The following is a 16,027-nucleotide window of genomic DNA, read 5'->3' as shown; positions in this document are numbered from 1 at the left end:
CTTACTTATTTACACTAAATATTTTACATAAAAAAAGCTATTAAATTCAATGTTTACAAAATAAATATAATCTTTACAAATTTTCAAACTTTTATATTTAAATTAAAATGTGTAAAAACGCAAAAATATAGAGAAAAACTATTTTAAGTGTTGTTTCATCATTGATATTAAGTGGTATGTAAAAACCAAGTCGGCTTAAGTTAAAAGCTCAATTGAGTCAACTCAGACTAGAAACTCAGTTGAGTTAGTTCAGACGGAAGGGTCAATCAAGTCGACCTAAGTTGAAAGACAAATCAATTTGGCATAAGCTGAAGTTCGAGATAAGTTAATCTGAGCTGAAGGTCAAATTAGGTCAGTTCGAACCAAAGGTCGAGTCAAGTTAGTCAGACCGTAGGTCGAGTTGAGTTGCTCGAATTAAGTATTATAGATTCAATGGATCACTGTTTTTAAATACAGTAATCTTGTTAGGTTTAGTTTTCTGTTTTTCTGTTTTTTATTCCCTTCCTTCTAGAACTCTATAAATAGAGTTTTCCCCCTCACACAAAGGTTTGTAATTTTCACACTCATTCAAATGATAACATCTGTTTTTTCTTTTCTCTAAATCAAGTTAGGAATTCTTTCACTAACCTGTTAACCGTGCCTTTCTTCTTCTTCTCTTGGTCTTCTTTCTTGTCTCCGGTGAAGGCAACTCCTTGCTCCGACGAAGGGTCTCCATGGAAGCCCTAGAACCTTCCTTTTCTTCCACTCGAAGCTTTCTGCACTTTCACCCACTAGCCATCTGATCTCGAGGCAGCTTCCAGCCTCTAACGAAAGTATTTTCGCGTTTTGGGTTTATTGGATGCGTTTTGGGTTAAAGGCCATTGGGCCTATTATTTCTGGTGTGGCCCATTCTCTTTATGGTATCAAGAGCAGAAATCATACCCACCTCACTTCCGCTGCCCAGGTTTCGTTCTTTGATGATTCTTGCTTAGTTTCTTGCATTGTTTCTTGCTTCCTTTTACCATGGATACTACAGACAAGCCTGCCAGTCCTTTCTACTTACACCCAGGGGAGAATCCAGGATTAACCCTCATCTCTCAAGTCCTGGGTGAGAATAATTACTCTTCTTGGAGCAGAAGCATGAGAAGAGCACTCCTATCCAAAAACAAAATCAAATTCATTGATGGGTCTATCAAGAAACCCAAGAAAAATGAAGCTTCGTTTGACGCATGGGAAAGATGCAACATGATGGTACTCTCGTGGATTATAAAAACACTTTCTCCAGAAATTGCATAAAGTGTAATATATGTTGAAGAAGCCAAAGAATTATGGGATGAGCTAAAGGAGAGATTCTCTAAAGGTGACTATTTTAAAATCTCTGATCTTCTCCAAGACATTCATTCAATCAAACAAGGGGAAAGAACTGTTAATCAATTTTTTACTGACTTAAAAATCCTCTGGGAAGAACTGGAATCTCTTCGGCCCATACCCAACTGCACCTGCGAAATCCCTTGCAGCTGTGAACTCTCAAGAACCTCTCTAAAATATAGAGAAGTAGAGCACGTTATATGTTTTTTAAAAGGGTTAAATGATGCCTATAATACTGTCAGGACCCAGATTCTGTTGATGGAACCTCTGCCAAACATCAATCGTGTTTTCTCCCTCATTATGCAACAAGAGAGACAAGAAAGGTCTGAATCTGGCACTGCAAGCCATAATCACTCTACTGAAACCAGTAGAGTCATAGCCAATGTTACTAACAGGAACAGCAGTTGGAAAACAGACCAGACCTGAAAAAATCAAGGTCGTGGTGCTGGGTCACATGGTCTGGGAAGAGGGAGAGGAAAGAATCCTAATTACGGAAAACAGTGTTCTTACTGTAACAAGATGAATCACACTGTGGATGAGTGCTACTCCAAGCATGGTTTTCCACCTTGGTACAAAAAGAATGATAGCAATCAAGAGAGAAAAAATGGCTGGAACTCTACTAATGTCTGCCAAAGCAGTTCTGGATCAGAGAATATACATCAGGGAGACGCCAGCACTACTTTCAACAAACTCACCCCAGAGCAAATTGAAAAACTTCTAAAAATGATTGAGAAAGCTGTGAGCCTACACATAAGATCAATCAAATGCAGAGGAATGACAAGGAGGACAAACCAGGTATTCCTTCTTGGATTATTGATACTGGGGCCACTGATCATGTGACCCATGAGAAAGGGAATTTTGTCACCTTCTATAAGATTAAACCCATTACTGTCAAATTGCCTAATAATTCTATTATTACTGCCAAACATGCAGGAACTGTTCAATTTTCTAAAGACTTTGTTATTTTTAATGTGCTCTATATCCCTGATTTTTCTTTCAATTTAATCTCTGTTCAAAGTCTTATAAGAGACTTGAATTGTAGCCTAATTTTTTCTTCTGAGTTTTGTCAGATAAGGGAGAACTCTACATTGAAGATGATTGGGTGTGCTAACTCTTACAAGGGTCTTTACTACCTACAAACTTTTCAGAATCCTGATCAGGGCCCTGTTCCAGGATCTGTCTTTTCTTTTAAACATGTTGATGTAAATCTATGGCACTATAGACTAGGCCATCCTGGACACAAGGCTGTCAAACAGATTTGTGAACATTTTCCCTATGTCCAAATGAATACTGATACTGTTTGTGATGTTTGCCACTATGCTAAACAACATAAATTGTCTTTCCCTATAAGCAATTCCTTATCTACTGAATGTTTTGAAATGATTCACTGTGATATATGGGGTCTTTTTTCTATTCCTTCTGTTCATGGGCATAAATATTTTCTTACTATTGTTGATGATTATAGCCGACATACATGGATATTTTTGATGAACAACAAGGGTCAAACTAGAGACTTATTACAAAATTTTATTATTAAAATTCAAAATCAGTTTGGTAAAATAATTAAGACTGTTAGAACTGATAATGGCCCCGAGTTCAACTGTGTCAACTTATATGACTTGCATGGTATTAGCCATCAAACTAGTTGTGTGGAGACCCCTGAGCAGAACTCTGTTGTTGAACGTAAGCACCAACACATTCTAAATGTCACCCGTAGTCTTATGTTTCAGTCAAATATACCTAATACCTATTGGTCCTATGCTGTGAGCCATGCTGTCTATCTCATAAACAGATTGCCTACTCCCATTCTTAACAACAAAACCCCTCATGATCGTATCTATAATGTTCCCCCCACTTATTTAGACTTAAAAACTTTTGGATGTCTCTGTTTTGCTTCCACCCTTGAAGCTGGCAGGAGCAAACTTGACCCCAGAGCAAGGAAAGGGATTTTCCTTGGATACAAAAGTGGAGTCAAGGGTTATATTGTCCTTGACATCAACACTAGAGAACTTTTTATAAGTAGGAATGTTGTTTTCTATGAAGACATTTTTCCTTGGAAGCATCAGCAGAACAACCCAGGAGTGAATGATGAAGAAGCTGACAAAATCACTTTTTTTAATGATTCCCTAGGCAGTTCTGCCTCCAATAGTGATGAAAGGTGTGCAGAAGAGGAGATCCAACATGACATTGTTGAAGAGAATAACATTGATAATGAAGTCAATAACAATGAAGGGGATCATGGATACAAGAGATCTGATAGGATCAGAAAGCCTCCAGGATATCTATATGACTACATCCACCAGGTTAATCAATCCTTGTCTGTGAGAAATAAGTTCAAAACCCCTTACCCCATTTCTGATCTATTATGTTGTGATTCTTTGACAGAAAAACATTCAAGATATACCATGGCTATCACTGCTAACAATGAGCCTCACTCTTACAATGAGGCCAAAGGGGTGAGTGAATGGGCAGAGGCAATGCACAAGGAAATTAAAGCCTTGCAGGACAACAACACGTGGTTTCTATCACAGCTTCCTCAAGGGAAGACTGCAATTGGATGCAGATGGGTATACAAGATTAAATATAGGGCTGATGGCACCATAGAAAGATACAAGGCCCGCCTAGTAGCTAAGGGTTACACCCAGCAAGAAGGGATAGATTATTTGGACACATTCTCTCCTGTTGCCAAGCTAACTACCGTTAGATTACTCATTGCGCTGGCAGCCTCTAAAAACTGGTTCTTACATCAACTAGATGTGAATAATGCATTCCTTCATGGAGACCTAAATGAGGAAGTCTACATGGAGCCACCTCCTGGTCTTAATGTTCATAAAGAAGGCCAAGTCTGCAGACTAACTAAGTCATTATATGGCCTAAAACAAGCTAGTAGGCAGTGGTTTGAAAAATTGTCCACTTTCCTCACCTCTGTTAGCTATATACAGTCAAAAAGTGATCACTCTCTCTTTATCAAAGGGACACCTACTGGTTTCACAGCCTTACTTGTTTATGTTGATGATATCATATTAGCAGGGAATTCCATGACAGAAATCAGTCACATAAAGAGTCTTTTGCATAACAGATTCCAAGTAAAGGATCTAGGAGAACTTAAATATTTCCTAGGGCTGGAGGTGGCAAGGTCCAAGAAAGGAATTCATTTGTCTCAAAGAAAATATGCCTTAGACATACTTGAGGAGACGGGAATGCTGAGTTGCAAGCCTTGTTCAACCCCTTTTTTGAGTGACACGAGTACTCTGTACAGAACCGACAGCTATTTGAAAGATCCAACCTCTTACCGAAGATTGATAGGGAAGTTGCTTTATCTCACTAACACTAGACCTGATTTGTGTTTCTCTATTAATTTGCTAAGTCAATTTATACAATCTCCTACTGACTACCATTATCGGGCTATTCAACATGTCCTTAGGTACATAAAGTCTAAACCCTCAGAAGGACTATTCTTTCCAGTTGACTCTCCCATACAGCTAAAGGCCTTCAGTGATTCAGATTGGGCAACTTGTCCAAATACTAGGAGGTCCACTACAGGTTTTTGCGTCTTCCTTGGATCATCACTCATCTCTTGGAAATCAAAAAAATAGAGCACTGTCTCCAGGTCCTCCACTGAGGCTGAATATCGTGCTCTGGGAGCCACTACTTGCGAGCTACAATGGATCCACTATCTATTAGAGGACTTACAGATTAAGGAAGCTGGAATCCCAGCTCTATACTGTGACAACAAATCTGCCAGACATATAGCTCATAATCAGAGCTTTCACGAAAGAACCAAGCATATAGAGCTTGATTGCCATGTTGTTCGTGAAAAGGTGCAAGCTAATCTTCTACATCTTCTCCCCATTCGCTCAGATGAACAACTAGCAGACATATTTACCAAATTTCCTCACCGAGTTCGGTTCGGATCTATCGTTCCCAAGCTTGGACTGGCAACTATACACCATCCAGCTTGAGGGGAGGCTATTAAGTATTATAGATTCAATGGATCACTGTTTTTAAATACAGTAATCTTGTTAGGTTTAGTTTTCTGTTTTTCTGTTTTTTATTCCCTTCCTTCTAGAACTCTATAAATAGAGTTTTCCCCCTCACACAAAGGTTTGTAATTTTCACACTCATTCAAATGATAACATCTGTTTTTTCTTTTCTCTAAATCAAGTTAGGAATTCTTTCACTAACCTGTTAACCGTGCCTTTCTTCTTCTTCTCTTGGTCTTCTTTCTTGTCTCCGGTGAAGGCAACTCCTTGCTCCGACGAAGGGTCTCCATGGAAGCCCTAGAACCTTCCTTTTCTTCCACTTGAAGCTTTCTGCACTTTCACCCACTGGCCATCTGATCTCGAGGCAGCTTCCAGCCTCTAACGAAAGTATTTTCGCGTTTTGGGTTTATTGGATGCGTTTTGGGTTAAAGGCCATTGGGCCTATTATTTCTGGTGTGGCCCATTCTCTTTAGCTCGGACCATAGGTCGAGCTAAGTTGGTACAGACTAAACATGCAACCATTTTGGCACAAGGGGAAGGTCAAGTCGATGTGACACAAAACGAAGGTCAAGCCGATTTGACATAAATCGAAGGTCGAGTTTAGTTAGTCATTATTGAGATGAGTCAGTCTAGCTGAAGGTCAACACGAGTCAGCCAAGATCAAAGGTTGAGCTAAGGCGGCACAAGCCGAAGGTCGAACTGATTCGACTTAGACTGAAGGTCGAGTCGAATCAGCTCGAGTAGAAGGTCGAGCCAAGTTATTATGGATCGAAGGTCAAGTCCGAGTCGACTCGAACCGAAGGTTAAACTAAGATGTCTTGGAGAGCTGAGTCGTGTCGTGTAGATGGTCGAGCTGAGTTTTCCGTGTCGAAGTACGAGCCGTTAAAGTGCGAGTCGAGTAAGCTGTGTAAAATCCAAAATAAATACAATAAATTGTTTCCTTCATTTTTAAGTGATGTAAAATTCAATTAGTAATAATTTCTTGTGATATAATAGTATTTGTGTACTTGTGTTTTTATGATGTGATTATATTATTTTACTCATTCTTATAAATTACAAATGGAATGTAGGTATTTTTGTTTAGACTCTACAATACACCTCCAATATATTCTAGGATTTCTTTTAATGTGCAAATAATCCATTTTTGACTAATGTACACGTTGGTTTCTCCTTCTCATCTCCATGACGTAAAGTCTTTCCTTTTCCCCACATATATAGTTGTTTTTCTTCTTTCCACCATAGCACCTGACCTTCTTCGCTTCATATACCAAAAGAGACAAAACATAAGCTAGACATTGAAATGAAGCTAGGGGAGACTTTGAGGAACATAGGTTCCTCCCTTTTTGAGAACATCCGACACTTAGGCTCTGGAATTACAAGGATAAAAGCCTTGGATTCTTCCTTAACGAAAAACTTAAGCAAACATTAACGAAACAATGAGAAAAATAAGGAGAGAACGTGAGGTGATCTGAAATTCATGGTTGAACATACAAGGGGAGTAGTTTTGAACCATTTGATATTCTTTATTCCTAATCCTGTTAAACTAACTGGCAGGAGTGTACTAGAGATGCAGAATTCCATCTTTCTCTTGAACCATGTCACAGAAACTTTACTGAAGTTACTGAATTGGCCTAAAAGTTGTACCTGGTTTAAAATAAGTTAGTATCTTATTCATTTTGTACGACATGGTACAAGTCTGACCCATAATTCTTAACATATGACAACCTTTTTTTGTTGGGAAAAGCCATATTGTGTGCCCATGCTAGGAGCTGCAGAGGTTTTTATTTTTTTTTATTTTCTTTCTTGGACTTTGAGTGCAGAACCATATTTCACGTGTATCTTTAGTCACCATATTAAAAACTACAGATTTTTTCCTTTAAGAGTTCTTTAGTTTTTAATTGGAATCAACATCAGTTTTTAATTGAAACTTGAGAAAGACTTAACCTACTACTGATCGTAATTAGCATGGTAAATCAGAATAAGTTCATACAAGTGGTTCATGCATGGTATGGTATGCGTGATTAAGGTGGTTAACCGTGAGCTTAGCTGCAGACTTGGTATGCAATTCATAGTGTATCTCTTTAGTGATCTTATGCTAGGCTTTTCAGACCCAAATTTTGATATCTTAAAGTAAAACATTCCAGTATAGCTTGATCTGGACCGTGGGAAAATCCAAACTGCAGATTTAGTTTTCAAGTTTTGGTGCATTTTTTAGTTCTTATATCAAGCTTGACATTCCAGTAGCTTTAGTTCTTGCTGTTGTTTTTGCACACCTCTTAAGTTTAAATATAAATGTGTGAACCATCTCATGGTAAGACCTTGTCCTTTTGTTTTATGAGAAATGACGTGGCATCCTTTGTACCGAGAGTAGGCCAATTTTAAAGTCATTTTGTTGGTGGTTTCGGACTTGAAAAAGTAGTCTTTTTAATTTGGACAGTAGGTAAGGATTTAATTAGATAGTCGTGTGAAGGATTAAGTTTAATGGTTCATCATGATAGTTGGTTAATAAGGACATTATTTTCTAGACTTTTAGTGTATAACCAGGTTTATACTTTATCTCGGTAAATTGATATAAATTATGGTTCTTTTGCCTGCGTAAGGCGATGAAGATTCAAGTGTTGCTCATTTCTTTAGGGATGAAAAGGAAAATATGTCTTGTTCGTAGATTTTTAACTCGTGTTGATTATAGTTCTTGGTGAGTGGATGTACTCCACCAATATTTTTACTCGTAAGTCCTTGTTGAGTAGAAGAGATAGGTCTGAAGGTGTGTGTGAAGGACGATTCGAATCCAGGGTCTAATAGTTGCATATGAATGACTAGTGATGTGATGTGTCCATTAACTGGGTGTGAAGGATAGAAACCGATAAGTCCGATAGCTACGTGTGAGGAACGGGAACTGAGTCCTATCCGAAGCTGCGTGTAGATGATGACTCGTGTCTCCTTAATTTGGTAGTCATGGTTTACATGATAGGATACGAGAGAACAACACATGATTAAATTCACTTGGGATTTGAGTGATTTACAGAATAGACTAACTAGTGTAGTTATAATCTCATGTTGGTTACAATAGAGGTAGTATGACCTCGATGATACCCTAATGAAATTCTTGATGTGTTGATGTGAATATTTAAGATGTGTGAGTGAGTATATTTATAACTTATGACTTGTTTGTATTTGATTAGTTCACTCCACTTGTTGTATTCATGCGATGATTGTATAACTCGTATTGTTATACGAAAGTAGATAAAGTTTTAGGTGAAGATGAAGCGGTTTAGTGCTAGGAATGCCTTGAAGGGAAAAACTCATTTGAGACTTTTTAATTTGTATTTTTAATTATGTTATATTGTGGTTTGAAATCTTAAGACAACTTCGAGTTTTAATTTTGTATTACAATATAAGTTCTTTCAACTTTGAAGTTACTATTTTATAATGTTATTAGATGTTGTATCTTTAATAGTAAATGAATACTTTGAAAATTTTTCCGGTGACACTTCAAGAAGGGGTGTTACAGGCCCATACTAAAGGTCGAATCGAGTGGGTTCAAATTAAAGATCGAATTTAGTTAGACTGAGTCAGTAGTCGAGTCAAGTTACCTTATGTTGAAATTTCAAGTTGAATAAGCTCAAGTTAAAAATTGAACGGAAGTATTAAAAATTGAAATCAATGCTTCTTAATTAAAAGTTGAAACGAATCCATTTAAATTTAAAATCCATCCTTGTTAGTATAAGTGGAATCTGTTAGAGTATATAAGGATTAAAAATCGATACAAATCATCTATAATTAAAAGTTCAACTAATTCAACAATTGAATTTGCCTTAAAATAAAAATAAATGACTTTATCTAAATAAGAAAATTAAAATATAAAATATTTCAATTAAAATAAATTATTTAAAAATAAAAATAATGAAATATTTAATTAGGAAATAAATATATTTCAATTATAAATAATTCAAATTTATATATTTTAAAATTTTAAAATTGTTGAAATGAAAATCTCTGTCAAAAAAGGTAGAGAGATTTCTTTTCCTTTACCGTGATCCAAGTTTAATATAGTTCAGACATGAGATATGCAGATGATCTTAAAAAGATCTCGCTTTTTTGATGAGATAATAATGGTACGAGAATTGTCTCTTTCTGATTCATCGCAAGAACGGCTCTGATAGCGCTTTGGTGCAGCGAGCAGCGTGGGAATATCACAGACAACCCACTCGTGCCTCTACCTCATCACACCGTTGATCACCATCACAAACACAACAACATACGTACCATACCAGGTGAAGTTGAGGTTGTTCTTCTTCTACCTTCTTCTCCCCACTTACCATTTCCTCTTTCCTCTAAACCCCATTTCTCTCTCTCACTAGATCCAACCGCAAGCACAGCACCGCACCGAACCCACGACAACACAATGATCCAACCCTAATTTCACCGTCTCTTACCTCCAAGGTCTTCTATCTTCTTCTCCCTTCTTCCATTTTCCCTCTCTTGTTCCTTCAATCTGTTTTATTTCTTCTTTTGATTACAGATATAAAAAAAATTATCCGTCTCTTTTTCGTAAGCTTGTACTTGCGTAATGGGCAACTCTTAAACGCAGCTTCCCTTCATTTCGTGTTTAATTCGAGTAGTTCACCATGGATTCTCCTTACAATTGTGGCCAACCCTCTATTGGATCTGGGATCCTTCGTGTTTGCGAGGAAGCTAGGGTTTGCGCCCAGTTTCGCCTCAAGATTGGGGGATTTTCTCCTCTGATTGTTAATTTCTACACCCGACTTCCCCTCTTACCTGGCTTTCTTGGATTTGTGTTGGACTCGAGGTTTTCGGTGGAAAAGTTTTCGCTTGCCCTTTCCTTTGTTGTTTCCCTTTCCCTGCAATTGACATTTGCAATAAAGGAAGAGTCTTTCCAGTTTGGTGAATGAAGCTGCGATGGAGGAAGTGACCTCCGATGCAATGAACCTTGATTTGAATCTGGGTCCAGGCCCCGAGCCTGAAACTGGGCCCATAAGCAATGACTTGTTGTGGCAATTTGTTTTGTTGGCCTTGCCTGAGTAGGTGGTTGCATCTGCATTCAGATGTAAAAGAGTGTGTCCGGTTTGTGAGGTACGGTTTGCAGAATTTAGGGCCACTCCCAGAGGATGTGATGGCTTTTGCTCAGAATAATGCTAATACTGCTGAAGCAGGGGATACCGAAGTAGGGTGCAATCCCATTTGCTTCGAAGGAGTGAAGGAAGTATTCTTATGGAGTTTTTACAGTATGAATTGAATATTATAATCATATAATAAAAATATTTTCATCGTTTCAAGAGTGTAGTATAACAATTAGAAACTCGTTGACAAATATACAGTGTAAAAGAAATGTAAAAGACAAAAGAATACATACATAACAAACAATTATTAAAGCTATTTTCTTTATTAATGATTATAAATTATAGATTATAGATTACAAATTACATTTGCAACGGCGTCGATTATTAAAGCCCGTGATTGTGAGTGGTCTTTTCCCGAACCCAGAAACCCTTCCTTTTTCTGCTTTTCACTGTTGAAGTGACGTTGTTGGTTCTGCTCAGCCATTCTCTCAGTCGTTCAATTATTGCAAGGTTCAAATTGTACTGATTATTGTTTCATTCACCAAACACGACAAATTTTTTTTAAGCAATGAGAACTGTTTTTAGTTGAAACCTGAAATTGAAGATTTAAGATTTTGTATCTATGAATTTGTAGGGAAGAATACTTTTTTTATCTCTAATATTTTTTGAAATTTTGTGTTTGTATGTCCATCTGGTTAGATCAGTGGTTCACTGAGAAATTGGTTGTTGCAGGTGAAGGTTCCCTTGGAATCCATGGCTGTTTCGTATGTTCACATGGTTCAACCTGGCAGGGGTTTCCACAAGGGTAACCTTTCATATGCCAATTTCAGTTACAAGGGGAGGAGGACCAACTGTTTAGTTTTTGCTTCTGTGCACACGTCAGACCCTAAGGTACTTCAGTGTCACCTGACTAACTAGTATGGTTTCAAGGATTTCGTTGCTTGAGGAAATGGTTACTTGTGAAAAGAAGGAAACTAGTTTGTGTTTTTTGCCAAGTTTTAAGTTGACTGTTTTTCAAGACCTGGTTTGCCAAGTTGATTGCATTGCACATTCTCCTTATATGGTTTTATCGGTGAAAACAGTGAAGTTCTGTACGTGGACTTACACCCACATGGAGATGTCTGTTATTGAGAGATTATTGTCATTGTATAATCAAGGCCCAAAGCATACTAATGAAAAGAAATTTCTGTGTTGTTGACTGTCTATTGCGGATGTTTGTTGTCTGGAATTTCCTATAATTCGTCATCTAATTCTAGTTTGGATAATCTCCTTTATAAAATACTTGTAAGAGAAGAAAATAAGGAGAAACGAACTAGCTTTCTCCCATATACTAAATTTCGCTATTGCACAAGTTAAAGCAGATTTTTGAGAAGATAAGGTGATAGAACTAATACAAATTAGTTCACATGCATAAGTTAACTTTAGCTTATCAGAGAAACATGTTTGTTTACATAGAGCCCAAGTAGTCAGTGGTGTAGCCAGGACCCGGAGTCTATGGAGACAAAATATAGAAACTGAAATCACTGGGTTTAAATATATAGGAATAGAGGAGATGCAATACAAAATTATAAAGTTTTACTTGTAGTTTTTCGTGTAAAAGAAATTACCCATGACGTTTTTTAAATTGAGGGGATGCAGTTCATTTTCGATATAATGTTGCAGTTCTCATTAAATTGTGGATGTAACTTTAGATTTAGATATCTGGGTTTAAATTGAGTGACAATATTGTTCCGTGCGATCAAGTCCCCTAATTATGGTGATTGTATTGCTAATATGTTGTTCTAACAAGGACATTCATCCTTTGTATTCTTTGTGGATTTTCTTAGCATTTCGTGTTTTCAATTTTTGTTCTTATTGTATTTTTCTTTTGATAGTATAATTTCATGTTTTTACATTGAAGCGCTAAACTTTTCAGGTTGATTCGTTACTGGACAGTGTAAAATGGGATGACAAAGGCTTAGCTGTGGCAATAGCTCAGAATGTTGACACAGGGGCCATATTAATGCAAGGTTTTGCAAACAGAGAAGCTGTTGCCACAACCCTATCTTCTCGAAGGGCCACTTTCTATAGCCGATCAAGATCGACATTGTGGACCAAAGGAGAGACCTCTAATAATTTTATCAATGTTCATGATGTATTTCTTGATTGTGATCGTGATTCTGTAAGCACTTCCCTTTTTCTCATTGAATTGTTTAGTTTTTCCTTTTTGATTTTAGTTTCATACTGTATGTTGTTTACTTTTCTCCCTGGTAATTACTTCTCAGATAATATACCTGGGGAAACCTGATGGGCCTACCTGTCACACAGGGGCAGAAACATGTTATTATACATCAGTCTTTGACTTGTTAAAACAGAAAGAGGTAACAAAAAGCAAATAAAAAGTATATGTAATTGCCATTTTTTGTTGGAGAGGAAGTGCAGCAACATTCAAATTGTTTTGGGTTATCTGTTACAGGATGAAGGAGATAATTTGGCATTAACCTCATTGTATGCATTAGAGTCAACAATCTCACAACGGAAAACAGAGTTAACTGGAGAAAATGAGAAGCCTTCATGGACAAAGCGACTATTGCTTAACGATAAGTTGCTGTGCTCTAAAATAAGGTTGGTATAACTTGGCATGTTATTATGTTGAGTTGGAATATAAAAGAGGAAAAATATATCCCTTTTGACGTTTTTGTCCCAAAAATATCACATTCTAAATGCTTTCCAGTCGTTAAGAAGCCTTGTAGCCGATCCATTGCTTTTGCATAAGATGTCTTTTACCTACAACACCACTTTGATTATATATAATTCACTTTTCTTGAAGGTACAGTATGGATTAAACGATTATCTTTTCATGATCTCTGATTGTAACTCTATCTTTCTACTCGCAGGGAAGAGGCAAATGAGTTGTGTCAAACACTAGAGAATAATGAGGACAAGTCACGTACTGCTTCAGAGATGGCTGATGTACTATATCATTCCATGGTTTTGCTGGCAAAGAAAGATGTCAAAATAGAAGATGTTTTGCAGGTTCTTCGGCTGAGATTTTCCCAATCTGGTATTGAAGAGAAGAGAGGCCGTTTATCCCAGAAACCATTGGATCATTAAATTTTCTGTCAAGTCTATATCTCAAACAATATATTTAGCTTTTGTTGACATACCTGGATTAACTGTATGTGTTATTATCCGTGTGACTATACTGAATTGAGGTAACTTATTTAAATAGCGTAGAGAATGTCAAGAACACTATGTAACTGCTATCCACCCATTTTTGCAGATATCAGTTTACACTGTTTTTGAGGTATAGATAATTATATTGCTTGGATGCTTATTTCTACCAAACTGCAAGTCTGTAATGCATTATCTTAAGTTAATTAGAATTGATTTTGAGCTGTTAAATGTAGTTGAGATATGTGGTTACTTTCAACCATAGCTATAATAAAATGTGTATATGGTGAGAGGATTTCATTTTAAAGATGAAAAGAAAAATTCCAAGTTGAATTGTTGAGCATTACAATAATTTGGAGCCACTCCTAGTGATATCAGCTCAAGCATAACAAGAACCATTCCTAACTATAGTGGCAAAAGCACAACAATTTAGAGGCTTTTGCTTTTTGTTCCTTCATGCTTTATCGATTATATACAATGTTGAGAATACCTCTTTGTGTCGGTAAAAGATAACCTATTTTGACTCCCTCTCACACCTTTGTACTAATCATGTTTTTGTCACCTTCAACCATTGAGAGCATTGTATCATCCTTGCAAGTTATTATCTTTCTCCAGTTGTGTTGATATCATTATGCCATTGTATTATTTTGTGGTTTTCTCGTGGAGACTTCAAACTGAGTGGGTTTTTAAGTTTCTAAATTGTGTTAATATGAAAATCTTATGTGAATAAATGATTTTGGAAGTAGAAAAATGGATTTGATGTTCTAAATTGAACGATCCAGAAAGCTTTTACCTATTACTTGATTCAAAAAGGTTCTTGGAATGAGCTATCCAGAAGTACATGTGATGGTTACGTATAACAATCTAGAATGTCTCCCAAATCGAACAATCTAGATAGTTTTCCAAATGGTTCTTTATACCAATCTAGAATGTCTCCCAAATTGAACAATCCAAATAGTCTTACAAAATTAGAAATTCAAAATGTATTTTTGGATTAAGCACTATATAATGCACTCTCATATTGATTAATTCAAAATTTATTGTTAATTCGAAATCCATTTAAAATTTTGAAGTTTAAAATGGATTTGTATTTTCTAATTTTTTTATTTATTTGTGACACGAGGATAATGGGTGGTGTTTCTCAATCCAATGTGAGAAAAACCTACTCCTTTAGTACAAGATGTTTCTTCGTGCACTTCAAACCTTCTTTTGCACCTCTAAGTTGAAAATTTTGTCCTTAGATAAAAATATTATAAAAAATTAGGTAAGTAGTAATTATTGGCTACCAAATTGCATTTACTTCGACCTCTGTATTTACTTAAGTTTATTGTTTCATCATTCTTCTTCTCTCACTCTCGTGGTGGTAGTTTTTGTTACCACAATTTTAAATCTTTTTTATTTGTTAAAAAACATGTTTCTCTATCTATTGAGCTAATCCTTACGATTTTTATATCACACCTTTTATTGTAAAATCCTTAGTCAGAAATGTCTGCATTCCAAAAACCACTAAGTATTAGCTATAAATAACTGTTTCTAAATAATATTTAGGTTCATAAATAATAGAATATTTGTATTCCAAATAATACTTGGATTTTAAGAATTTCGAGTAGTCATAAAAGTGTATCTAAAAAGTGTTGAAGAGAAAACACTGATAGCATAGCATTCTGCATCTGATCATGTAATGCAGAATCAAAGTGATATGCCATGAATGAATAGTGAGTTTTCTTGTGTGGATGAATCAAAGTGATTGATAAAGAATATGATTGCTTACACTGTTATCTGAAAATGATTGTTCCAAACATGTTTGCCTCCTGGCCCCACAAGTTCCACACTGTCCATTCCATAATGTCGGCCCCACATGAATTATTACACGTGTCAATCTTCTATTGGTCACTACTTCATTCAAATTACATACAAAATTTTAATAATATCACTATTTAACAATTCAATTTAGCTTTACTTAAATTTAAAACAGATCAATTATTATAATATGGTTTTTTTTACTATAGTTTATTTTTCTCCTTTCATGATAATTAGTTTAAGAGTATAATTAAAAAAAATATCATTTTTAAATTAAAAATAAATGATAGATAAAAGAATTGAAGAAGTAGTTGATAGTAATAAATAAATTGAATACAAAAGATAGTATCTCTTAATTAGGGTTTGATTTGCACACATTTCATAAATGAGTTTTGAAAGATATTTTATAGAGGTTAAAGGTAAGTGAGGGTCATCATATGAGAAAACCATGAAAGTGACCATAATCATTACTTAGAAACTAGCCAACTATTGTGTGCCACCCACATGTTCTCAATCTTTTCTTCTTCTTCTATAAACCAATTTTAATTATTAAATAGATTTTTGAAAATTATTAGAATCAAATAATTGATATTCATAATATAAAAGACTAATAATTTTATTTCCATGATTGACATTAAAATCTAGTCTAATAGATAATGTTAA

At 35.9% G+C, this 16,027-nt stretch overlaps 1 protein-coding gene across 4 annotated transcripts; it reads left to right on the top strand.

Moving 5' to 3' along the window:
• Positions 1-9,430: 9,430 nt before the first annotated feature.
• LOC124828947 (histidine biosynthesis bifunctional protein hisIE, chloroplastic) lies at positions 9,431-13,721 on the top strand. Of its 4 annotated transcripts, none has more exons than XM_047302356.2 (7): positions 9,432-9,604; positions 9,692-9,773; positions 11,144-11,302; positions 12,327-12,572; positions 12,676-12,771; positions 12,867-13,015; positions 13,288-13,721. In XM_047302356.2, the coding sequence occupies exons 3-7, from the start codon at positions 11,165-11,167 to the stop codon at positions 13,502-13,504; spliced, it is 846 nt and encodes a 281-aa protein (XP_047158312.1). In that variant the 5' UTR covers positions 9,432-9,604; positions 9,692-9,773; positions 11,144-11,164; the 3' UTR covers positions 13,505-13,721. The 4 variants fall into 4 exon arrangements, with proteins under 4 accessions (XP_047158329.1, XP_047158325.1, XP_047158312.1 ...); XM_088110533.1 differs by lacking the exon at positions 9,432-9,604 and adding an exon at positions 9,853-10,921 and having other exon boundaries at positions 9,624-9,773; XM_047302373.2 differs by lacking the exon at positions 9,692-9,773 and having other exon boundaries at positions 9,431-9,604.
• The last annotated feature ends 2,306 nt before the right edge of the window (positions 13,722-16,027 follow it).

The sequence above is a fragment of the Vigna umbellata genome, chromosome 3 (genome assembly GCF_029865625.1).
Source record: "Vigna umbellata cultivar VRB3 chromosome 3, Vumbellata_1.0, whole genome shotgun sequence".
In the NCBI taxonomy this organism is placed as follows: Eukaryota; Viridiplantae; Streptophyta; class Magnoliopsida; order Fabales; family Fabaceae; genus Vigna; species Vigna umbellata.
This window is presented reverse-complemented; position numbering and strand designations above follow the sequence as displayed.

What these genes read in the sequence shown, in the direction of transcription:
- LOC124828947 (XM_047302373.2), top strand. Translation starts at nt 11,165, where the DNA reads ATGGCTGTTTCGTATGTTCACATGGTTCAACCTGGCAGGGGTTTCCAC. An exon ending in TTGATTGTGATCGTGATTCT is followed by an intron (nt 12,573 to 12,675) that starts GTAAGCACTTCC and finishes ATTACTTCTCAG; the next exon opens with ATAATATACCTGGGGAAACC. An exon ending in TTGCTGTGCTCTAAAATAAG is followed by an intron (nt 13,016 to 13,287) that starts GTTGGTATAACT and finishes TTCTACTCGCAG; the next exon opens with GGAAGAGGCAAATGAGTTGT.